Here is a 27,022-nt window from a genome sequence, read left to right as displayed (position 1 = left end):
ATTGCAAATGAAAGTCATCTATCTTTATTCTACATACACTTGGACTTCTGAAAGTCATGCGTGTGTGGAGAAGTGCTGTTCGGGTAACAAAGGAGCTGAAGAACAGTTTCAGGCAGTTCAGTCTAAATGCTAAAGCCCTGTAATGCAATGCCAGGTCAGGAAAAGTGTCTTGACAAAATACTGTTAAGGTTCAGACAGACTTGTGTTTCAGTTCCTGATCACATCATTCTTCACAACCTGAATCCAACCCTCATACAATTCCTCACAGAAAAGTCTGGATCTGCTGTATTGACTAGCTAAAGGGAGCCTAGACAGCACCTTTATTATTTATCCCTGTTTAAAGTACGCTCTATTTTTCTGTAAAGTATTTAGGGTATGTTGTTCTGACTCACAAAACGCCTCCCCAGACAGATGCAACATGAGGTTTCCCTCACACTCCTTTTGCTCAGATGTGGAACTACCCTGATGATTTCATGAGTGGCCATGAAAAACAAGACTCAGCATAAAACAACTGAGTGGAAAAGAGCTGCCCACACCATTACTCCTTCCCTGTGACACAAGCTGGGAAACCAGATGCGGCTGCATCTTCCCTGAGCCCCAGCCAGACCTACACTGCAGCCCTGCCCATGGTAATTGTAGTATGAAACAGTATCCAGTAGTTTAAAAAGAAGATCAGCAATAGCAACGCCATTCCAGAGTCACAAGGAAAAACATGAATTACAGCAACAGCAAGCAAGCAAGCAGAAGCCTAAGAAATTATGTTTACATCCATCATCACACACACAACCCACAAACGCCAGTGATGCACACAGAGCCTAGGGCACAGACCTACCAAGCTGCTATCAACATGCCAGGCACCAGTCAATGTGACCTTTTCCCCATTTAAGCATACACATACTTAGAATTTCAGTGGAGTAAGTTTCTGTCATTCACTGTTGCCTCAATGTAAGTATTAAATAAAAAAGAATTTAGTAAACTGTAAGTGGGAGGGGCTAATATATGCAGACCTGACTGCAGAGTCAGCAGGAATAGCAGATTTTATTTTAGAGCTATCTGAAAGAAACAGATTTATTGTGAAAGAACTGAACACTTAAGTACCCTCCTCCTACAGAATTATTCATCTATTTCTGCTCAAAAGCTAAACTACTTTAACTGGCCTGTGTAATTGTAGTGGCTTCTGTCAGCAGCCTGCTTCCATCCCACCCTCTCAGATCCCAAGCCGGGCTATGGACTCAGCAGCTGCAATGGGCTCATGAGGCCTTTCCAGGAGAGAGGGTGGCCACCTAAGTGCCCACAGGAGCACACCTGTGCACAGGAGCCAGGGAGCTCATGTTAGAGGGAAATGCAAAAGCACTACAGCAGCTCTTTCAGAGAGAGCCAGTTGTGGTACAGTTCTGAAAGTTTCCTTTAATAGACAAAAATACACATGAAAATTGAACTTAATATCAGGAGAGAAAACTTCTATGAAGACACAGGACAGCATTACTTGGTTTGACACAAAACTGGACTTCATAAACCCTACTAGAGTCTCCCGTGTAAATGCACAGTAAGACACTGGGGAATCAGCTCCTTGGTGCACATGTTACATGAGAATACATTTGAGCACGGAGGAGAGGAGGTTGCAGCTGCAATGTTACACTGAAGAACCAGTGGAGACAGATCTAGATAAATGAAGTAGAGGACTAGTATAAGAGCTCCTATGAGAAAAGTCTTGTCCTTTAACAAAAACAACTAAGTTAACAGAAAATAACTGACACAGGAAGAGGCTCTTCTGACCATCAGAGATACAGAAAAAGAAATCCACTTCTACTGACATACTGCAAAGGAGAAACAACAAACTTGATTGAAATACCCCGAGAGGTGTAATGGCTGATGGTATACAGGACCAGAGATGAATCAAGGGAGATGTATTCACTCTCTGGCTCTGCACTAAACCCAATACAATCATGAACAATCTACTCAGTTTCTGTGCTAGTGCATCCTTCCCAGTCCCAACAGCTGAAACAATTCACATTTCGACTCAGCCCTCACCTCAAGCCATATGAGCATGCATTTCCTAGGATACCAAGGCTCCTGTAATGAAAATATTTCTAAATGTGTATCTGATACAAAGTGGTATCTATGGTCTGACTGTCACTTTGCATTCCTATTAGAAACAAAGGAGTTATTTTTCCACTCAGGAAAGAGAAGACAAAGTGAGTCACAAGCAAGGGGATGAGTCAGTCTACTTAGATGCTCTAGCTTTGTGTTGATAAATGACAACCCCACTGCAGTCTGGAGTCTCCTCTAGCCACAGAGCCTGCAGCAAAAGAAGGCCAGATCCTACCACCACCTCTCACTCCAGCCTGTAGGCCCATAACAGCTCCCAGCTTCCAGAGCCCACAAGTGAGATTACAGAGGAATCAAGTTAAATATGAAAAGCAATTGTGAATTTGAAATCTCGATGGAAGAAATCTAAGTTTTCAGTGGAAGGGACAAAATACTTGCAGTGGAGTTGCTAAGTTAGGAAAATAGGAAAAGACATCTTGCTAGTTCCCAATAAGAAACAAGTGGCACCTACCACTGCAACCTAGAAAAACAAAAAACAAACAAAAAAAGCCCCAAACAAACAACAACAACAAAAACCAAAAAAAAAAACCCCAACAAAACAAAAAAAAAAAAAGAAAAATAATTAGGCTGCCTGTATCTTATACAGAGCAACTCTTCACCTGGAGTTTTTAAAATTAATTTACTTTGGTAAAGTAAAAAGCCTAAATGGTTTCAAAGCCATGCACTCCCACAACCAATAGTAACCAGCAGTGCTTTGTTTAAAACACAAGCAATTTGCAGTACCATGCGTAAAAGCACACCTGGTCTAAATTACTAGCAAAAAAATAAAGAGAAGAACAACAACTATGGAAAAACAATAAACCACAACAAGCTTTATCTAGTATTTGCCATGGTTTCACAAGTCTGGCCTTTCCCAAGTTCTGTCATTCTAGCCTGGCCTTATTTTGGCACAACAGTGACACTAATCAGTTTTCTGTTACTGCTACATACAGATAGAGAGAACTGCCACCAACTTTAGAGAACAAGTTTTTGTTCTACTACATAGTCTGTGATCAGAGAGACAGCTTCAAGGTCAAGGTAACACAGAGACACACACTCAAAAGGTAATTATCTGTTTGTAGAAGTCCCAGCCACCAGGCAGAGAAGCTTTGATTTCAGTAGCCTCAAGGCAGGAAGAGATGGTGGTTCCTGCTCCAAAACACTTTCACAGAAGTAGGATCTATCAAATAGTAGTGTCTTCTTTTAGCTCAGGTCTCTTCAATTAGATTCAACAAAAACACTGAATCAATGGCTTTTTTAGACTTTCCCCACTTCTGGAAAAAGTGGTTAATGTTACAGCTTACTTTGTTCAACTCAACAACCTATTTTAACAGAATAATGCTTTTACACAGCAGCTAATGTCTCATGGGCACATCCTAGTGGGAAAAACAATGCACTGTTATTACAGTGATGGCCCTTGGATCAGGCTGCTGGATAAGGAGAACTGGGATCAATTTTAACTGGACCAGGCCACAAGAAAGAGCTCAGCACAGCATTGGAATCCTCAACCACACCCAATAGCTTGAACTGGGTTTAGCCACAGATGTAGCCAAATGTTCATTTAACTGATTTATTAGGGAATGAGGGTGGTTTGACATCATAGGAGAGATTCAGAGTGAAAATCTGCTATCAGAACCTTAACAAGATTTTTTTAATATATTTTTCCACATTTTCAGGATGTGCTTTAGTCCGTGCCCACATTCTCCCTTGCAGTCCACATGATCCCCAAGAGGATCTGTGATTTGGCCTAAGAAAGTCATTAGCAACTCAGGTTAGTTATTCTAGGGAGTCAAGTTCAGGATAGATCATTGCTTCTTACTACTGCAGGTAGCCATATTTTAAGACATTTTTTATAAAGTATTTAAAGGTTGAACACTCATTTATTTTATTTTTCTTCCTTCTTTGCAAAAACTCTTCTGGTGGCTAATTTATTCATGCACAAAGTATGTATATTTGTCCATCATTTTTAAAACTAATCAGGTCTCCCTCATCTTGTGTCATTCTTGTAAATACATCTGCAAGCAGCAGTCTCCCCTCACCAGAGTGAAGCACCTACAGCTAACACTGAAGAAAAGACCCAGGGACTTTATAGCAAGGAGCTCTGTGTATTTCAAACAAGGATATTGTGGAAGCAGCTGTCATCATTCTTGTGATGATCTAAGCTTGGGAGCCTACAGGGGAGTCCTGGCACAGCTGCTTTACTGAGTGCTTTTGACCTAGAAAGTTGGTGCAGAAAGTTCCTGTTGAAGCCAGATGCCAAGCTTTGGAAAAAATCCTCCCCTCTAAACTGTGGAAAGTCCAAAAGTTTATGGTGTCAATACAGAAGGTGTGGTATTTTGGGACTCCACTTCCAGTCAGTGCAAACAATACATGCAGGTTTTAAATGAAGTGAAGAACCCACTTTGCTTGAGCCATGGCTAAGTACTTGACTTCTACAAACAATTCCCTGGCACTAACTGGAAACTGGACACAAAGCCAGGTGACCTCCCACCCCATTCAATATACTCAGCAACTTGCAGGTATGCAACTCGAATTCCTTCTTTGTTTCCCTCCATCCAATAGAAGAGATGAGCTGGGAACTGTTAGGGAAGTCTTTAATAATTAACTAAGGGGAGGGGAAAAACCTCACCTCTTTTGTTATGCTTCACTAAATTTTGTTCTTTATTCAAATACTGGTCAATTATTTCTAAAAATGAGAATTAAAACCACTTTCACACACTATTATCAGGGCATTGATTCCCCTACACATGTGGTATCTACTTACCAGGAGTACACAGCATATCTGTAAGAATGAACCTTTGCTTGACAAACAGGGGTTTCTCTTAGGCATTCCCTCAAGCACTCATTCATTTTAATAGTGTATGCTTCACATTGAAATTCAGTCTTTAAGATGTTAATTATTACTGGTGTTTCATTGTCCTTCTAGTGTTCTACAGCAAACCCTGATGAAATATGTCATGTGCTTTATTTCACACTGCAAAGCCTACCATGAGCAGAGCTGGTTTGGTTTTTTTTAACCATTCAATGTTTTCAGGGTGCATACCTGATTGATACACCTTTGAAGTCACCTTGCTCTTCATCTACAGGACTTTATCTCAGCCACTTAATTTGCCCAACTCACACAGCCAAAGACTCTGCTTTTCACAAGTCTCCAAAGGTTCTGTGGTGAATCAGCTTTTTAACACACAGCTTTTCCCTGTGATAGGAGACATTACAGGCTGTAGATCCCACGTTGTATTGACACATTTGCCGACAAATGAACTCAGATATTGCCAAATTACACCAAAATTTAAAAAAAAAAAAAGTCACATAATTACTAAGAAACTTGAGGGATAAAAAGGATGACTTAAAATTTGTTGCTGTGATCACATACCCAGGAACAGAAGTAGAGTCAGGACAGAAGCGGAAATTCCCAAATACAACAGGGACAATATGAATTAAGCTTGCAGCCCATTAGCACTAAGCTGTATTCAAATAACTGCCTAAACATCATTGCATGAAGCATGAGATGCAGCAGGAAAAGCACAGCATGTTGGAAAAATATGTTTATAAAGGGAACTCCCTCATTTGCCAACCAGTGCTTCATACCCATTGTCACCAATTAGCATTAAAGCCATGCATCCCCTCAGCCAACATAAAGCACATGCCAAATGTTTTTAGTGTTGTTCCATTATATTAGATATAGAATTCGCATGCACAATTCACTGATAAAATGAACATGGATTACATTCTAGTTCTTCATCTCAACATCATTTAGTACCATTTATTTCACATCAAATTAGAAGATGTTTCAAGTCACTTAGCCACAAACTCAACCAAATATACAGGGTGGCACTGCATAGAAGTGTAAAATATACTGATACACGCAAATATCTCCAGTATGAGGCCCTCACCAGTAATCCTGAGAGTATTCAGCCATTTAATCCACTCTTTGTACAGCCTCCTGGGCCTACCATCAGACAGTGCTGAGAAGGTTCAGACACCAGGACAAATGCTACTCTACTAGTTCATGCACAACTTCTGTCCCATCTGCAACAAAGCATGGAGGAAGGAAGCATCTTGCACTTAAGTGGTTGTCTTACAGGAGACTTCTGAATTCAGGTTTGCATGCTTTCTTCAGATATTGGATTCAAATTAGGTCTCACTTTGCTCACAGATTTCCCACTGTATCGAGATCCTAACATAACCACAGCCATACCAAGTGTCAGAACTTACAAGCAAAGTATGGAAATAAGTGAAAAGTGCTCAGCATGGACCAGGATGACTCAGCAGGTGATCTTTCATATATATACATTATATATATACATATATATATATATATAGCTAGATGAGTATATATATATATATGAGTATGTATATATATATATATATATATATATATATATATATATATATATAGCTAGATGGGTAAACAGAGGTCCCTGGGGAGGAGGGCTGGTTGTCACTTCAGAAGGCTAGATTTTGAATTAAATAAATAATACACATTAGCAGTCTAAGAACTCATTAGTATTTTGTAAGTATTTTACATATTAAATTCTCTGAATTCTAATGACAAATGGGAAAGCTGAAGGCAGAGCGCAAAAACCAAGCTACCAAGCACTTTAAACTTTCCCATGGAGAACTGGCAATTTCAGATGCTGTAGGTCAGCCAGCTGATAGTGATCCTACAAAACCATGCTATAAAAAGACTGCTGTAGCTCAGTCACAAAATAAGAAATGAGAAACTTTTCTTTTGATTTCTTCTTAAATAGCTTTTCCACAATCTTACACACACACACACAAAAAGAGCTTTTAAGTTTTCTCCTTTCTCATTTCGCTGAATTTCTCTAACACAAAGTAGCTATGAAAGCAAGAAACTATTAAACTGTTCATCGAGGACAGCAATTAAATGTGCTGGAAGGAGAGGGCATAACCACCAGGATATGAAGTCCCTTTGGCTGACCCCCTTGGCCAAGTAGAACAGCTTCACAAGGCAGAGGGAACACCAATCCTCACAGCTCAATACCATGGGCTCCCTTCTGAAAAATGGGGAGCCACAAAGTTTATTTTCCCTATTTCACTGGGAGCCAATTTCATCTCAATTGGGTAAAGCAGACAGAACTCAAGAATTTCAACTTCCTTAGGCAAGTAAGCTTTGAAAACAAGCAACTTGCAGCAGGAGATAGGAAAAAGGAAAGGAAGGAATAGGTCACTGAAAAGTTAAATAAAAACAGAAAAAGGTCAGTTAAAATAATTTTTAATGAAATACTAAACAAAGGAAGTCAGATGAGTGCTGCAGTGTTCTACACAGAGAAATAGTCTAGTGATTAAATAAAACACCAATGGCATGACTCCTTACTGTGGAGTCATGCCTGATCAAAAATGTTTAATTAAGACTCTGGGGCTTGTTCAAAGACACGAGAAACAGTTTGAAACAAAATAAAGTTTTCGTAGCACCACCAAAAACTAAGTGTTAGGAGCATATTGGAGGTCAGAGAGCTTACACTGAGCTTGGAATAAAAAAATAAAAGAAAAATAAAAGAAAAAAACCCTTTCTCATCTCATCTGTGTCCACATCACAGAGCATTCCCAGGAAGTCTTCACTTGAAAGCAGACCCTGAAGCAGCTTAGACTGACACATATCCTCTTGGCTTTCAGTGCTCTCTGTGCCCAAGGGAGATGTAGAGGTGACCTAGAACCAGAACATTTTCAGCACCCAATCTACATTTAAAGCTTCATAAGTTCTTCTTAAAAAAATAGGAAATCTTGGATTTATGTAATTACATAATTTCATCCTTGTTGAGAATGCTTCCAAAACACAGGAGTGATCATAAAATCTGGATCATTAATGAAGAGAAAGTGCTTTATGAGCTCTTCGGATCCTGCCAAAAAAGATACAGCCGTTACCCCCAAATGTTGCATTCTTTGCAATTTCTAAACAGACATGCCTCTTCCCCGCACCAGTCTTTAATTGGGTCTATTACAGTCCCCTCCATATTCACTTACTGGAAAGGGAAAATAGAAGGAATAAACTTAGAGACAACAGTAAATCTGCTTCTTGCTGAAACTCTGATGCTGAAACTCCAGCTCAGATGGAGCCAAGGTAGGGCCATCCTGACAGCTCACCTGGCTGTGACTGTGCATGGTGTCACCTGCCCCCACCTCGCTGCCTGTTTGCACCTGCAGCTCCCCAGCAGCTCTCACACCACACTGACCTCCTGGGCCAAGGCATCACACTTCCTAAAAACTGCCTGAGGCACACACATCCCTCCAAAAAACGATTCTGATGAACTGCCTGATCAAACAGGCAAGTGCTAGAGATGCCAGAGCAGTGGGGCTAGAGCAGATAGAGCACGACAAAGACAACTGTATGCAGGTGACACACATCAGGTGACATACAGAAAACTAACATAAGAAATACAAAATGGGTTCAAAAAATGAACACACTCCTGCTCCAAATGGACATCCAATTGTATTACCCTTGATTTTTTTTACAGCATTTCCCTAAGAATTCCCACCCACCTGGGACCTCCTGGCACCCCCATGCTGTTCAACCTCCCCTCCCAGCTGTCACCATATCACCTCACATAGGTGAGGAAAGGCAGGAAGATGATTCTATGGGATGAGTGTTTTCCTCCACTTCAGCTATGCCAATGACTTGATTTTGAAAGCTGTGCCTGTAAGGGTGATTTAAAGGTATAACTTACAGCTACAGGCACATCTATAAGCATGTTTCTGAAAACATTCTCTGGACTTGCTTTTCATCACTGTTAGCCATAAGCACATTAGTTCTACACAATGATGCAGCAGCAGCTACAAGTGACTATCCCCCACCAAAGCTGCTGTCCTCTGAAGGCTACCCAATCCTCCCCAGCCTCCCTCCCTGAGGGAGGGCAGCACATCCTTACTCATAAATGCTACAACTTCAAACACAGCCAAAGCCACTGCCTTCAAACATTCATCTTTTAACTTCCTAGCAACAATTCTCTTTCACCAGAATTCTCCATGCCACTTGCACTTTATTTTTACTGAGGTCTCTTCTTATAATGCTTACAAGTACACAGTCTCACCTTCATCTTCAATAAGTCTTTTAAGCCTCAAAGTGTGAAAATTTTCAGTACAATGGTGAATTTTTCACTTGAAGTTTAAGTATGGAACAAAATCCCACTTTAAAGCAAGAAGCCTCAGTGTGACACTCAAGCTTGAAACAAAGTGACATTTAGGCTTTGATCCTCAATCTCATTCGCAAGTCAGCTTTGGAAACAGATCCAAAGTTATCAAGGACCAGTCTCTGAATCAATTTCAAACATGACCCAAATTGTTGGTCTTGTAATTAAGATCCCCTCTGCAGAGATTAACATTGTATAAATTGACATAAGTTTAAATTCTCCTTCCACAAGTGTAAATTTTTACAGCCAGATCAGTTAACAAACTTTCCATTCATAGTTTGGCTTTACCAGAAGTCCAACCCCAAGACTGAGCTCTTGGATGCCATGAAATCTGTCTCTTTCAGACTAATGTAAATCAAAAGGGTTTTTTTTTCCCCAGACAATATATGAAGCTAAAACAAGATTTATTCGTTTTTCATGTCAGTGTTGTATCTGCTTTGTCTTCTTGCCTTCCTTCAAGAAGAACTGGCAATGCCCATACTTCCAGCACTGTAGTAGGCCCTGGGAAAGCCAAGCAGCACAACTGCTTCTGGCACTGCAGTTCTACAGCAAGCATGGAAAGATGAAAATAAAAATATCAAACAAATCCATTGCCAGTCTTGCTAGAAAAGTCCTAACAAACTCTCCTATGGCTTCTAAACCTTCTTGGTCATGCTGTCAACTAATTACTTGTGCTTGCCAGTCAGTCCTGTGCACAGGTGGAAATACCGTCCTCCTCCAGAGGTATTGCCTCTGAATATGGTATTTCAGGAACAGCAACAGCAGTCAAGTACAAGACAGAAATCACAGCTAAGAATAACCAGTAGTGAAACACAAACCCTAACAATATTAATCAATAATGCATCATAAAAATGCAAGCCTTAGCAGTAGAAAGTGGCATACTAAATTGCTCATAAGAAAGGATTAATATATTCCTGTCATAAAGGAATTGAGTGACACATGATTGATAATTAGGAGAACTTGTCCTTACTGCTGAAGATAAATTGCTCTCACTGTTACCTCCCAATTTAATTTGAAGTATGTGTTAGCACTGATAACCCAGCCCTAAGCTGGTGACTGTCAGAATGAAAAGCATGGCAACACTGCAAAAGAATATTAATTTGCAAATTAACTAGGATACATGGCAAAATGATAAAAATGTAAGTTAATAATGAAAATTTTAGTTATCAGTTTATTATTCCAACACAAACTGCAGAATCTGTTGCTAGTTAGGTTGACACTTCAGTTGAATCCACATGTTTCTTCTGCTCAGTCCTTCAGAAGTACAATGCCCTCCTTCCAGAAGAACCTTCTACAGAGCAAAAAATGTGCAGCAGCTCCCTTTTTCCATACCTACAAAAAAGTTTCTCTTGCCTTAACATCAAGCTGCAGGCAATGGCTCAGCACACTTCCTACGTGCACCCAGAGGTTCCAGTGGTGTTCTCTATTTCATGAGAGCATTTCTTTTAACAATATTAATTTCAGTAATCTCTTTTTAATTATACTGAAATTCTGACTCAAAAAAACCCTACCTGGTGACATGTTTCTCCTCAGTACTAACGCTCACTAATGGGAGTATTTGAAAATCCCACATTTTCAAGATCTAAAAATTCAATTAGATGTGTGCTTTGACCAGCTTTTGCCTGCTTCACCACCAGTTCCAGCTCGAGAGGCACCATGAACTGTAAGGAATGGCCCAGCATGGAATAGCAGGGTGTAGTTTGCATGCCAGCACCACCAGAGCAAGACAAAAGGGCCAGCAGGCAGAAGAGGAGGGCCAGCAGAGGAAGCGGAAGCAACAAAAGCCATGACCTTCAATGTTCTTGCATGTCGCCAGCCATCTCTGCCAGAGATCAAACACTTGGAAAGCCAGTCCTGCCCCTCTGTGAACACGTGCTAGGCTATGTGTATCCATTTAGCAGGAAGTTACTGGCTTTCCTTTGAATAAATATTCCTGATTAAATAGATTCCCCTAGGAGGGATTGCTCCTCCTAAATTATGCCTTTGCTTTCTGTCCTGAAGGTATACTCATATTTAGCATCCAAAACTGAGAAAGTCTAAGAGCCAAGGTTAACTGTAACTCACCACACAAAACATGAAACCCTTACAACCATGGTGGTGGATCAACTGGCACAGCAAATTCTTCTCACCGCCTACCACTTGTCTCTGGGTTCCTCTGCAGCACAAGGCCATCTGTGAGGGCTGTCAGAAGAGCTTCTTCAGGAGTTGGTAAGTTAGTAAATCAAAAATGAGCTAGCAAGCCTACTGCCAGAACCCTGAGGGAACCAAGAGATCTCAATTGACTCAACCAACCTTCCTAGAGTCGCACCTCTGTCACCAGGACCATCGCTTCCTTCCCACCATGCTTGTCCTTGTTCCACTGACATTGTCCAAAGACATGATCATTCAGTAGTAAGCCTGAAGCTTACTAGGTTGAACTCCCAGCTCCTCCAACCATTTCCTGAAGTTATGGGCATATGCTAGGAAGGAGGTTAGTTTTACTGATCTGGCCAGTTTACTACAACCTGGTCTCCCAACATAGCAGATGACCCACACAAGAACATTGCAAGGGCACAACGCATCCCAACACAGATGTCATGAGAGGCACGCTGCTCACAGAGACAGCTCAGCCCAATGCCCCACAAAGCAGGACACTGCCTGTGCCGGAAAGGAGGCCACAGGACCAACTTACAGAGCACAAGCTCACAGTATTGTTAGAGGGCATTTCAAGGTATGCAGGGAAGAACACAAGTGCGAAGCTACAAACAACTGTTGTGCTTGGCTTACAATGCTGCAGACATGGGTGTACATATGCCTACTCCAGCAGTAATGAAAGGATGAATGTTTTCTCCATCCATACCTTGGAGCTCCCATGTAGCCTGTAGCTGACACAAACCCATTTCAAAGAAATTGCAGAAGTGAGGTGATAATTTGGGTCACAGGCTAACACTGGAGTTTGAATAAATCTGTCAGAATTATCAGTTTTGGTAGCCAGCAATTGTTTTCAGCAGTAATTTGCTTTTCTGTTGTGCTGGTGATATCCCCTACCTATGCTGAACTGTACAGGTTCAGAGAAGTTCTGTAACATACACCACTGTTGCCGCTCTGTGTCAGGCCCATCAGACTCCTTGCCCTTAACATCTGGTCTTTGTGCCCACCACAGGACCATGCTTCAGCTGAGCCACAGAGGTGGAGTGTGCCCTGGCACTGCAGAAGAGCAAGAACAGAGATAAAAGCAAGGCAGGAACCAACCCCTCCTTCCTGATAGCCAATTGCTTTGGTCCACTTGAATGGGAACTCATCTTTGCACCCTTTGCTCTGGATCAACGCCCTTCACAAGAAGTCCCAGTCACACTTTAGCCATGAGTGCAGAAACAGGGGGTTCTCAGATCACATTCATTTACAGCACAATTCCCTTGCAGCTGCCTTGCTTGCATATGAGAAAGTGAGATGCATTTGGGGCATAAGTGCTCAACTTGCAACATTGACCTCTCAACCTTGAGTTGTACTCACAGATTATTGGCAGCCTGGGAAGACAAAGCTTCCCTGCTTCCTGGGATCAACCTCTTCTCCCCAAGGACCAAATTACAACAAAGAAAGAAGCAATTAAATAAAATCCGAGTTTTGTCCCCTGAACTTGACAACACTTTCACATGTCAGAAAACTGCAAATCCATTTGCCAAAGGGCACAGGAACAGATGGGAACTGAAAGGGCTATTACATAAATTAAGCAGGCAAACACTGGTTGTCTGCTCAAAGCCCAGCCCCTGTAATTTCCACATGTGCAGTACTTGATGTGGCCATAGCACTATTCCCACATGCCCTCACTTGAGGAAGATGGGTGCACGTTTTTCCAGCTTGCTACATAACTACATTGTGCTTAAAACTGCCTGCAGCTAGAAAACATGACAAACATGACAGAACCCTGCTATTTCCAGCAAGGGAATCAAATGTGAAAAAAAGACACCACATGTATTTTCAGGCTATAATTAAAATTTTAAAGCGGTCCCTCCCCTGAACATTTGAACAGATGTAGTGCAAAAGCAATCTACTACCAGCCACAACTTGTGACAGAGCAACATTTTTCATAATTCAATGCAAAATTAATCTGACAGATGAGCAAGAAGCAAACAAGCACCAGAACTCCAGACACAGATATATCTTTTATTATGCTTGTTTGACTGTGAGGGGGACACAGAAACTTAGAGGTAAGCAGGGGAGAGAAAAGGTAGGAAGAAAAGCATTCCTAGATGCCTTGTAGTGATGACAAGAAGTCCATCTCTTCAAAATGCCTCACTGCAGTTCTTTGTCCTGTGCACTTGTGGCAAACAATCACATGTTCAGCAAGACAGATGGGAAATGTTTGGTTTCCAAGACCAAGGTAAAAAATACCCTTTCAAACACATCAGGTAGCTTCCATTTCCCCACCTTGCACTGCATGAAGCATTGCTTCTAATGCCCCAGAACTTCATAGGAACTGAAAAAGATCCTAGATTGAGATCGGAGGCTACTCTGAGCAAACACATTCATGAAATGTGTTTGCTCAGAGTAGCAAGGTTTTCTTTTTCAAGGAATGAACATCAACCATGTCCCATAGGCACCACAGAAACATGGAGCTCTAAAAGGGAAGGATCTGGGAGAGCATCAGCCAGCAGCTGCAGCCCCTCACAGAGACAGCTGATGATATCTTCCTGACTTTGACTTTAAAACTGCAATAAGAGAAGAATAAGCAAAGTGCAGGGACAACATACTTTACAGAGAGGCGCTATTTTAATTTACAGCTATGTTAAACATTGGTGCATGAATAAAAACCCAGGATGCATCATGCACATCAGCCTTGATCAACATGTAAAAGCTCTGCTGACATAGCAAGACCACAGAAAGGATACAGTTTCATTGTATGTGGGGTTTTTTTTTTTCCTTATCTTAGTAAACTTAGATTTGCTGGCAAAACCTCTAGCAGACCTGGACACAGAAGTAAAAGAAAATGAAAAGAGAAGAGGCAGGCCTTTTTCCCACTTATATTGATCCAGTAAAACTTTCAGTGGTAAAAGCTGTCCAAGCACAACACTATCTACATTAAGTCAGGCTTGCTATTCCAGAAAACAGACTTCTAGGCACAGGTGTGGCCTCCAGTCTGGTCTCATGAGGGCAACACTTTGTACAGGAGCTTTCAAAAGGAGCTCTCAGAGCCCTGTGTATCTGCACCAGAAGCATTTTCCTGTCAGGAGCACTCCAAAGGACACAAGACTGTCCACAACTGTCATTCTCACAAGCAGAGAGCACACTTGAAGGGGGCTGCAGAAGTGTTACTTGGGCTGAGTGCTGGGAATCGGGTTGCGCCTCATATCTAGCTTGCATATCGTTTATTCCAAGCCTATAAGGGATTGCAAACCTCAGATCATATAAGCTCAAGAAATCCACCCTACCCCTCCGGTTTTATTCTTAAATGTGCCACTAGCCTAGTGGGAAACCATTAAAAAAATCCCAGCACAGATGCCCTTCCTGACCATGCCTCAGTGTTCCTAGCTATAGAGTGAAAAAGAAAGCATGGACCTACTTTGTGGACCATTTTGAAACCTTCTGATTAAAGTATTAACTGTCCCAGAAGTAGATTTGGACCCAAATTCTCAAAGATTTCCAAAAACACTGCTCATAACTTGCTCCCAATGAAAGCTTCAACTGCAACAGACAGCATGAAAGCACAGACTTGCCATTTACCAACATACAACACACATGGCTTGACACTCAGCAGTGTTTCTGGGCTCCCAAAATGCTGAACAAGTACACTAGGCATAAACCATTCTGGCAAAGTAGGAGTGGCTGAGGTACAATCTGATGACAAGAGATCCCCTCACAGCTGGAATGGGAGCCTGAAATAAATCTCTTGGTCACATCCCAATGAATGTGGAAACAAGCAAAAGATCTGAAGAGTACAAAAAAAAAAAAAAAAAAAAAACAAACAAAAAAAAAAAAAAACAAAAAAAAAAACACAACAAAACTAAAAGGAAGGGGGGAAATGCCTCTGTAAAGACTGTCAGTGGTAAAAAAACCTAGTTAGTTTGGACAAACAAGAATTATGGCCTGTTTCCCTTGGTGCCCAGGCACCACGACACTGGGGGAATGAGACATCTCCAGCTGCACAAAGAGTTCTCACAGTACTGTGTTAACACGCTGGCTATAGCATTCTGGAGATGGATGAGGCTGTAAGGCACTGACATTATACTGATGTATGGACTTCAGGTATTACTAATCATTTAGACACAATAGCCCCGTGTGTATTTTTGCTTTGCATCCTCTGCAAATATTCTCCTCTCTCTGCTCTGGAAGTTTTTTCTTTAAAAGTGTTCAGGAAACAGGCACAGAATGGGGAAAGACTCACCAGCAACACTGTTGTGCTCTGGGGAGGAGAGAAAGAAAAAAAGGAAACAAAAACAAACAACAACAAAAAAAAACCTGGATCAGGACAGCCAAATATGAAGACAATTTTAATTAAATCATGTCTATCTTATATCATCTATTTCAGCTAATTTAGCATCTCAAACGAGTTTTATCTCAAAAGAGTTAATAGCTCTAGAAGCCCCAACTTTTTCACAGTTTTTTTCTTTAATGCAATTACATTTTTGCTGCTGCACCAGAAATATTAATAGCCTTTTCTGCATGAGACAGAGAAGCTCTACAGCAAGACAAGAAAGCTTCAATCCTACTGAAGATCTGCATGCTAATGGTTACATACAGCTTGTCTGTCAATGTAATCTCTACTGAAGCTATTGAAAATAGGCAGCACCTCTCTCAATACTTCAAGCATGCATCTCTTCAGGAAAAAAAAATTCCATTCTCTTGACTGTAGAAAGGGCAAGTAACTGGGAAAACAGACAAGCAAAGCTGTTGTTGTTCTACTGTATATTGGTCTGTAGGAAGACAGAGGGACAAATTCTGCTCTTCATTACAGTACCTATGACCCAGAATTGATCTAACCTACTCAATGGAACTGACCCAGATTTACAGGGAAGAAAGAGTCCAGGGCTCCACCCAAGCCTGCAATCGTATACTTCTGCATCCAAGGGGAAAGTATGCCCTTTGTGCAATCCAAAATCCTCTGCTCTAGCACAGTAGATCTGACCTAGTACTCACCAAAATCAACTGAAAAGCAACCAGTGTCTCCTCCAGTCATTATGCAGACCTTGTGCCATCCACCCACCAGCAAATTCAAACCACTCAGTGTACACCTTTCAGAAAAAAAATTAAAAAAATCTTATGTCTTGCCCAGAACAAAACCCCAAACCCAACACTCTAGTAGGGAGCCATGTTCACTCTATCTGAGCTTCCCTAATCTTGCCACAAGGACAAGTAAGACTGATTTGGGAAGAGAAGGAATGTGGAGAGGCAGAGATTACCTGGCACAGTCCACAGGATTGCCAGTGCCATGGTGGCAGGAACTCTGCACAATGTCCAGCTGACTGATCCTGTAACAATTAATAAATCCAGCAAGTGGGACAGAGCAATGTCTAGAAGCACACGTGTCCACAGTCATGCTTTTAGTCCATCACACTCTGGTGAATTGGCCCAGTGATTAGCAGTTACTTCAACTTCATAATTATGTGCACACATACACGTGTCTTATTCTAAAGATAAAACTTATCACCATCTGGAAACTCAAATGTATTTTAGAAGTTAATGAAGACCAAAATACACAATCAAGACAGGCTTTATCATTTTATATTTATGACACCAACTGACACATTATATTAATCACCAAGTGTTTAAAAAGTGTTAAGGCCCTCCTCCTCAGTTACTATAAATTTTCTGCTACCACTTCCAACACAGACTGTAAAAATACAGATTACTAGAAGGACATATTCAGCTCCTGGTACCCACCAGCATGGGTGCAGAATGTGCTATTCTGCATCAGGTCACTTCAGATAATACAGACATTTTTGTTCTGCCACATACCAATCAGCTTTAAAGCGCTATAAAGCAAATAGTCTTTAAAAGGATTTTAACTATCTTAAGCTCTTTGTTTTAAGACAAGGTATTACAGTAAAGATCATCCATGAGATCCAATTACAGTCACCTTAATAATTATATGTCTACCTTGACTAATTCAAAAATCCCTACAAGTTATACAATTTGAAGTTTGATTCCTTTATACAATAATTATCAGCCAAAAAAGCATGAAAATTACTAGCTACAATGTCATTTATTAAATGAATCCAGAAGGCATTACTCTAAGGGTCTTGAAGCCCACCTTTTTATCATCTAGAAAATGTATCTTGAGTGTCCATGTCTTAAAAATGAATAAAAGACAAAAAAAAAAAAAGAATCCCACAGTTTCCTGCTTTTTACAGAGTACAGTGTGTTCAAGAAGTGGATTGAAACCCAACAAAGCCTTTTATTCCTTGTGGATTATATACGCGCACTCTGCAATTAAAATCTATGTCTCCTACCACTCAGCCAAATAACATAAAAAGAGACAATCTTTTGATATTAAGATGACTAAGGAGGGCATCTTTTAGCCTGAGACAATGCTCAAAGCAGCAGCAGCAGTTCCTCTGCAGATTGAGCACAGCTGAGGATGAGATCCTGCTCTTTTACCTCCTGGAGAAGAGAGAGAAAGAGGGGCCTGATCCTGCAAAACCACACATTGATCACTTTACTCACAAAGGCATGTTGTCTGCCCTTCCTTTGGCAGGGGGAGGCAGAAACCAAGGCTGCCTCCCCCTGCCAAAGGAAGGGCAGACAACATTTAAGGATGTGAGCATTTCACACCTGTTTTTACACAGTGCAGGCAACTTACCTCCATGACATGTGTTGGATAGAGCTACCATCTCCCAAACCCCCAGAATCACAGTGCTGTGAGAAATTCTGCTTGACTGCATTGTTTGTATTTTCCATTTCCCCCAACACCTTCTTTTACATTTTTTCATAGGAGTGTGAAGCCATTGCAGCAGTGATTGATAGTAATGGAGCAAAGTCATCTCTCAGTGTCTACAGCCTGGCACAAACAAGACAAAGGCTACCTTGAAGAGGCATTCTTACTGTTTAAATTGATACCCTGACAAACTATAAAAATCCTTGCTCTTCTACAGCCTACAAAGAATTAATAAAATCATTCCTCTCTCAACCTGGATATTTCCAAGTGTGTAAGTTGAGAAAGACTAGCAGAAATGAGAAACCACACTTATCACTCATTTCACATAGTAAAATAACAAAGGCACCTATGTGGAGCACGTGGCACTTTTGGGATTTCTTTTAATATCCAAGAACTTCAGCAGCCTTGTTAGAAGAAAAAGGTTTGCACTTCAGAAATCAGTGCATTTGGATTACCCGAGCCACCAACTACAGATTTTGTAGAGGGTGGGAAGATGAGTGAGTGCATGTGCACATTCACACACATTTGTGCACATAGCCCTCTTTTTTTTCCAGTCAGCATTTTATAAGTGCTCATACTCGGCTTTTTTAATTTACAGATTCAAATTTGTCAGGGGAAAAGACATGAAATACTCAGTTTCCAAATCTAGCCTCAATTTCAGTCAGTGTGTTCTAATGAACATTTTCCTTCAAATGTTCCAATGGCAGCCATCTAATTTGATTCTTTTAAATAGCATCCCCTTCTGATGCCTGTAACCTAAATGTTAATGCCTTATTCAGGACCTCATCTCTAATGTGTAAAATTAATATGACCAAAAGGAAAGCTGTCATCTGCTTTCATTGCCAACACCGGGCACAGTGTAAAAGGCAACCCCAAAAAAATATTACTATTTTAAAATAACTCCAAAAACCCTGGATAATTAAATGTTAAATGCATAAGGCAGTGATTTTTTTTTTTTACACAAGGAAGCCTTCCTTGACTCCCATGGACACAAAGCTTCCTTGCTGCAAATTAAAAAATACTTGCGCTGCACCTACTTATACCATGCTGTTATCCAAAGTACTGTTAGCATATCACAGAATTGAGAGTCCTGTCCTCCACTGTGGCTTTCTGAGGCTTCCTGCCACAGAGCTTTTCAGTCTCTGAGTTCCTAGAGTGGAACCAGTAAAACCAGCTCCCACAGACATGCCTGCAGTTTCCATGTTCTGCCAGAGGGGCTCCCCACCAGCCTGCAGGGATCTCCAGAAAGGGCAGAGCAGAGGTTGCACACTGCCACAGGATAGTCCTTGCGGATAAGTGCTCCTAATCTGTGCACAGGTTGCCTTCCATTAGGTAGTTCCTAGTGATGTTGCGACAGCCCCAGAGGACACAGGGGAGGGAGCTGAAATCTAACATGGGCCATTCATGTGGAAACTTAGAATTTCAGTTCCACAGAAGGGAAGGGAGCTACTCCAGACAATTCCCCAACAGCTAGCTCCTTATGAAGGAGCATGTGGGGAGGGCAAGAAAACAAACCATATACATTGATCAGCATTAAATGAAAAGTGGAGGATGAAAACATTACACAAAAGAAGCAACACAGAGTCCAAGCGTATATGCAGTAAAATTTTGGTTTATCCATGAAACCTTAGTTTCAGGTGCCAAACAATTACATCAAAGGGGGAACATACTGCACCCACTGCTGATTACAGTCACAAAATTGAAATCCAAGAAAATCCTGTGGCATGAACCGGAGATAATTAGGAACTGAATTCTTTCACTGGTTCACAGTAGCCTCTGGTGGTCTCATCTTCTAGTTAAGAGCACGAGGCTTGTGCCAGAAACACCACTTTGTCACATGCAAGCATTCTGACCATAACAAAAGGACAATATCTATAACCTGGGTACTGAAACACAAATAATGAGGAATTAACTGAACCAGTCAGAATTCTGACTGTAAGGACAAATACCTTGTCCACAGAGATCCTATATAAATGAGCTACAGGGAACAAGAACATCCAACAAAGCACAAACATGCTTTGAAATGTTATTCTTGTAAGATAGTAGGTGGCTGCTGAATCTAAGTAACCCACCACAGACATGTCTTCATCTTTATCCTGGACATGCCAGGCCTACGCAACTATATCATTCCTGATCCTAATTTCATTCCTTTAATGTGAAGGAGAAAACTCTTTTCATTGATTTCAAATGGACCCTTCATCCATGCATCTTATGCTTCATGTTATGCATGTTGACACTTCAAGTCACACACAGAACTCAAACATTTGCTTTGAACAGCACAAACAATCAGAAAGAAAAACCATCAGATTCAAATCATTGTGTCCCCCATCCCAGTCCTTAACTCCCTCAGGATTAACTTAGAGTTGATACATAATACATATGCACCAGCCCAAAAGGCTTGAGAGGAAAAAAACTGTGCTAGAATGACATTCACACAAGGACAACTGCAGAAGCTTTGTCAGGCAGGATTTGATATAGTACATCTAGCAACAGAGTCAAACAAAATATAGTAGCGCTGGCTTTGAAAAAAGTAACATGAATCTAATTTCTTTCAATTGTCTGAACCATTTTTAGAGTTAATTACATGGTACAGTACAAGATAAACTACCTGCCACTTCTGAAGCATAATGGAAGCAATTTAAGAATTCAGAAAGATGCTCATATTTCTGAATATGAAATAAAAATGAGATTCTAGTTGCAACGATTCAATTATATCAATTTGTTCATAAAAAGCACTGGGCATTTCTGCTCTATATGCCGTTTTGCTGAGTTCAAGACAAAGCTTCCGTGCACACTGACTTTATCTCTGAAAAAGTTACTTAAGCTAAGTCATGACACTTCACATCTGTGAATAGAGCATCAGTGCTTTAAAAGTTAGGACAGTTACTTTCCCAATATTGATACACAGTAATAATTTTAAAAAAAAACCTTATAAAAACCTACATAGTAGAAAATGTAACAGTGGAGTAAAAAATATCCTGATGTAATAAGACATGACTGCAACATAATTACCCAGGTAATTTTTGCTTGAACACATTCAGAGATATTTTTATTTCTTCAGATCAACAAGCAGTTGTTGCAAAAACCTACACTCATTTGCACTGCAACGGAAAAAGCTGCTCTTCTAATAAGATTAATATTCACTAACCAGGAAGATTTTCACAAGATACAAAGAGCAGCTTAACTCTCAACTCAAAGCAATTCCAGACTACCAGTCTCTCTGAGCAGAGTGACCAGAGTAGGTTTGCTCACACTGATGACAGTTCCACGGAAATCTATGAAAAGCTTTTATAGGGACACCAACAAACAGATACAGCACACGGCAGGGTTTCTGGGGGATGGATTTCATTGCATGCAATTAAATGAGGGCCAGTTTCTTGTGGCTGTCAAATTTCTCTGTATCCCAAACAGAATTATTTAAAATCAGTATACAGGGTCCATCAAAGGAATGCCCCACACCCAACTGCCTTGCAGATCTCATTCTCCTTTGTAAGCAAGAGAGAAAGCAAGGATCAGTTGCAAGATGGGAGACTGCTGCATTGATTTTCAAACAGAATCTACCATCAAAACCAATGGTAAGCTTGTCTTCAAACCTAAGGAAAAAAAGTCTCCTGTGGTCTGAGTTGTTCTGATATTTGAGCAAAGGCAGACATCAGCTATCAGCCATACCATTCTGCAAATGTCACTGACATGATCATGGAGATGAGGCAAGTCTGACTTGTGAGATCTAGCCTTCATCAGCATCCAGAGGAGAGCAGTACAAGTCTAAAACAGGAGCTGGAAAATGGAGCAAAAAAAATGCAAGTGGGAGAGATGGGAAGGGAATCAGGTTTAGAATAAGTCAGTTTCATAAACCGATCTGAGGTAAGATAAAAACAGTATTAATTATCCTGCCTCAATTTTACACCTTGGGGGATCCTAACACACCATTAGTGTGACCCCCAGCCCAGCAGAGCAGCTCCTGCCTCCACGGGGTGACTCACAGTCCCTTGCCTTCTGCAGCTGGGAAGAAACAGAACAAAGCAAACACATCTGTGAAAGTGTAGGCAGGCTAAAGACCAGTGAGAAAACTGATTTCATAGGAAACACAGCAGATAAAACTATGATGGGCTGTCACATAAAACTCCAAGACTGACCTATTTCACACAGACTGAAGTTCCAGGAGCATGGAGCAATAATAAGCTTGCAACCAGTTATCTAGATAGCACATGGCAGGAGAGTGAAAGGGGAAAATATTTGAGCAAAAGAGACAGGGAAAATCAGCTATATATTGCTATATCTCCAGCTATAGCAAACACTGCAGCATGTTTTTTTTTCAGTAAAGGCTAGACAGGCAATGGGAAAACACATTGAAGTCTCCACTACCACTTCTTCCCCCAGGAACAAACATAGCTTCAGATAAGCCACAACAGCCAGGATCATCTCCAGCATTTTCTTTACAGTGGTCCTGAGCACTGGAGAACTGCATAATTCACCTTCCCTTAACAACTACTGGTTGGGGAACCTAACTTGGGAGGGTGGGTTTCCAGCTCTTCAGCAATCACTGACAAAACTCAGATCACACAATGGTGCAATAACCAAACAGCACATTTACAGCTGGCTTCCCAACAAAGAATGGGAACACAGCCAAAAAGAGAAGAAACAGTAAAAACCACCTGATTTCCTTCCAGCATGAACGTGTTGGTATTTAAGATAGGGAACAAGGGATACATTATATTCTTTTGCAAAGATAAGGCAAAGCTCATCTTCTCAGCTTCAGGCATTAATTGTGTTTGTGTTGTTTGGGGTTTTTGCCTTTTTTTTTAAAGGTTTCTGTTAACTATGTAATTTTCTTTTCTTTTTTACCCCAAAGAAAAAAAAGCTACCAGCAGAAATTTAGGTCTCACACTTCTAGCAAGAATTCCATATTCAGATCTCCTAAAATGGAAAATCCCCTCTAATAGATAAAGATTTATCTTAATCCAGAAGGGGTTGGACTCATTATCTGGTGGTCTTCTAGCATCTTTCACCTTCACTTTCTCTCATCTGAAACTGATGAGAAAGCCCTGTAAGCAGTCTCCCAAAATTCACTGAGAGAACTCTGGGGCTTAAGAAGGACCTGACACTTCTCGCTGAGGAATTATCTGAAAATCTCATTTTCTCTCCAAAAGGTTTGGGTGGGAGTTTTTCATCTAATTCTGATTGCAAAGTGCCTCTGCCAGAGACTATGGTAAGCTACCAACAACAGTGACACTGGCAAGCCAGAGATGAGAGAGCTCCCTCCTGCAGCCATCCAAAGACATGCTTCAGAGGAGACCAGCTAGAATTTAGAACACCCTTCAACAACAAGATTTTGAAAGCTCTTAATACCTCCAGTCCCAGCATACACTCTGCCCAGGATCTGGGTCCAGTGAATTCTGCCACACAATAAAGGTTACAAGCACATGTTACAAAAAAATACTTAAGTCCTAAAAATGATCCACTACCCAATGTATATCACATTCACAGGTCTACCACCTCCCTACTGACCCTTCAGGAACTCTACATTCATCTATCAGTTGTGTTATCACGGTGGTAACACATACAATGGCCTAACAGATATCTGGGAGGGCAGCTGTCTGAGCCTTACAAACTGTGTGTAACTGTGTAGGAACTAGGCACTAAAGTAGAAATTGAGAGCTTCCCAGCAGTTCCTGCCATGGAAACAGCCCACCAAAAAAACCCAAAACCTCAGAATAAGTTATGATGAAAAAGGGACAATAAAGGTTGTGCTCTATTTATTTCCAGATCTACTCCACTCATGCTAACAACCTATGTGTCACACAGAAAATGGGTGCACATTATCCTCCCAGTGATTTCACAGCATCGCATTCCCTCCTCGGAGCTTATGCTAAATCCTTTGAACTGTACTAAAATATCAGCCTATTTATAGCCTCACAATGCAATGAACATAAAGCCATAATCTCCAATAGTTAACTATAGAGCATATTGAGAATTCTTAAATGATTTTTCTACATTCAAAAATTCACAGAAGAATATTTAGCCTAATCTCTCACCTACTGCATGCAAAGTTTGTGTTCCAGCAGTATAATTCATCTGAAACAAGGGGAAATAATAAGTCTTGGCCAAATTTTCTGAATATGTGTGCAAACTATATTATCTGTGGAACTCCACCAATTAAATATCACATTTCTATTCAATTGGTGAAGCTATGTTACAACCCATAATTCTGCATGATACCTTGAGGACCAGAAATAAAGCCTTCTCCAGGTCTGCTAAGGACTGAGCAATCCTTGTGAAACCAGTAAGCATGGGACAGACACAGCAGGAAAGAGAATAAATACGCTAATTTTTCCAAGAAGTTGGCAGGTATTAACACAGAAGGGCACCATACAAGAACACATTCATCAAGCAAATTATACCAACTCTGGAAGAGCAGACAGCTGATAGAAAAACACCAAACAGGACTTGGCTTCACCACAGAACAGCAGATCTACTGATTCCTAATTCTCTCAGTGCATCAAGCCTCTACCATTTGACGAAAAATTCTCCAAAAACTTTCAGGAAAAATCAATTCTCATAGAATCATTTAGGTTGGAAAAGACCTCTGAGACTGAGTCCAACCACTAACTCAGCACTGCCAAGTCCACCACTAAACTATGCCTCTAAGTACCACATACACATATGGCAACTATGGGAGCCACAAACAGGGAAAGAAAAATTCGACCTGAATAGGTCCTTTTTCCTTTCACTAGACTGCAATTCCCTTATCAGCTACAGGTACATGCCTGTAGGCAGGACACTTGAGAGCAGACAGTAGACAATAACAGGTATGGCTGGGAAGACTCGCCTGCTGAGTCTTCCCAGTGTGGCCAGCCTGCCAGCTACAGCTGCTAGCCCACTACGAGGTATCGCTCCCTCTCACCAACGTCGCTCCTCTGCTCAGCTGTCAGATCCCTCCAGAAAGACACTGCAAGTGCAATTCCCACGTCATTTCTCAAGCAGAAGGGGGGAAAGTGAGACAGACAGACAGATCAAAATGATTTTTTTTTTGCCATGCTGGACAAATTTCACCAAGCTGCACAAAGCATCCACGAGGGGTCTGTGCACACAGCTGACACCTCATTAAGTTTCAACAGCCCAAGCCCACCTTTGTGTGAATTAGTAGCTGATCGACGTGGGACTTCCCTGGGAGCCAGCATCCGCTGCCCCCGATACAGGTCCGTCCCTAGGATGAGGGAAACCGAAAAGCTGAAGTCGCTTTAGGTACCCGGGAGTGTGGATCCAAGGTGATCCCTGCACAGCATTCCTCAGCCTGCGTCCCTGCGGACACCCGCGCCCAGCCAGCGGCTCGACTCGGAGCTCCACGGCCGCCCGAACACGGCAGGACCGGGCCAGGAAGCCGCTCCCGCCGCTCCAGACAACTCGGGCGAGCAGAAGCGGAGCTGCTGCCGGCGATAGCGGGTGCCCTTGCTCGGCCGCGGTGTCCCTGACCCTTCCAAAAACGAAAAGATGGGAAGACGAAGGCCCGCGACCCCTGACAGGAGAGGGGAGCTGAGGTCGCGCTCCCGGCGAGGGGGACCCGCGGGGACAGGGCAGCTCCCGTCTCCCCTCAGCCATGAAGCGCTCGCCAGCCGTTGTCGTCTCCCTTCCCCCCTCACCAAATGCACGATATAAAGCGGAAAATAACAAAATTCTTAAACAAACCAACTTTCCTCCCTCCCGAGGGAAGTTTCCTGCGGGGGGCGAGGCGACCTTCCCGCGGCCACTGCGGGCGCTGTGCTCGCCGTCGCCGAGCCCCGCGCCTGCCGCAGCGGCGCCGGGAGCCGAAAGCTGGAGCCGGGGGCAGCCGGCGAGGGCTCCCGGGGCGGCCGCCACCTGCGCCGGCGGGGAGCGAGGAGGGCGCTACCCTCGGCGGGGTCGGTGCGGTTGCAGTGCCCTACCTGGGTGCAACATACTTTGGAAATAGAAGATGACGAGGATGAAGGAGCCCACGGAAGTGACCAGGACCATCCTGCACACCCGGTTCATCCTCATTACTTCCAGCACCGCTGGCTTCATGGCGTTGTCCGGCGGCGCAGAGAGGATGGCGGAGCGCGCAGGTCTAGCGCTGGGAACCGCTCCGCGCCCGCCCCGCACCAAGGCGCCACCGCCGGAGGATGCCCGGGCGCCCGCGCCCCGCGCCGGGGGGCGTTAATGCCGCGCTGGGCGTGACCACGCGGCGCGCCAGGCGGAGGGGCGCTCTGCACGCGCGGGGGGGGGGGGGGGGGGAAGGCGGGCCAGGCGGCGAGCCGGGGCGGAGCGCGGCCCCCCCTCGCCAAGGGCAGAGATGGTCCCGCCCGGCGGCGGCGGGCGGGGACGAGGCGGGCGGCTCCGCTGCCCGTGAATTTGACCACCTCTGGGTCGCTCTCGCCCTCTTCAGGGGGGCGGGGTCCGGCAGCCGCCGGCGGGCAGGAGCATCTGTTCCTGCCTGGATCTGCCCGACGCCCTGTTCGTGAAGAGAAATTCTCGCACTCTTAGTGGTGCCCGTTGCTCCGCTAACCCTAAATGCCTCCTTGCAGGTCTCCCCTCGCTCCGCAGGTTATGTTACAGCCGGTCCCTGCCGTCGTGTTTTGCCGGTGCCGCGCTGTCCCCGTCCGGGAGCTGTTCATTTTATCAGCGACGCAAACACCAACTTCAGGCGCACGGAACCAGCCGGGGGCAAACAGTGCCACCTGGCCTGACGGAAATGAAAGGGGCTTATTTTGTTTTCAAACCCGAGACTTCTAAGTTTTCTGCATTAACTAACACTGTTCATTTGTCGGTGGAATCAAAACGTCCTTGCGCCGCGGTCGGCCCGCCGAAGGTGGATCTACCTTTCCGTAGTCGAGAGCAGCACCAGGCGATGAGATACGAGCCGGTACGTGGGAGGAATGCAGAGAAGCTGCGAGCTACAGAACAAAAGGCCTCTGCCGTG

At 42.7% G+C, this 27,022-nt stretch overlaps 1 protein-coding gene across 2 annotated transcripts in view; it reads right to left on the bottom strand.

The window, feature by feature from the left end:
• The window catches only part of CHST11 (carbohydrate sulfotransferase 11), a 168,810-nt gene extending 142,518 nt beyond the window's left edge, over window positions 1-26,292 (bottom strand). The window contains exon 1 of one of the 2 annotated variants that reach the window (XM_077178464.1): window positions 26,010-26,292. In XM_077178464.1, the coding sequence (XP_077034579.1) occupies window positions 26,010-26,127 (118 nt within the window). In that variant the 5' untranslated portion in view covers window positions 26,128-26,292. The remainder of the gene's footprint in view (window positions 1-26,009) is intronic. The other variant, XM_054631634.2, reaches the window with a different exon arrangement.
• Window positions 26,293-27,022: the final 730 nt, after the last annotated feature.

This window comes from Agelaius phoeniceus, chromosome 5 (assembly GCF_051311805.1).
Source record: "Agelaius phoeniceus isolate bAgePho1 chromosome 5, bAgePho1.hap1, whole genome shotgun sequence".
Classification (NCBI taxonomy): Eukaryota; Metazoa; Chordata; class Aves; order Passeriformes; family Icteridae; genus Agelaius; species Agelaius phoeniceus.
Note: the sequence above shows the minus strand (reverse complement) of the source record. Positions and strands in the feature narration are given on the sequence as shown.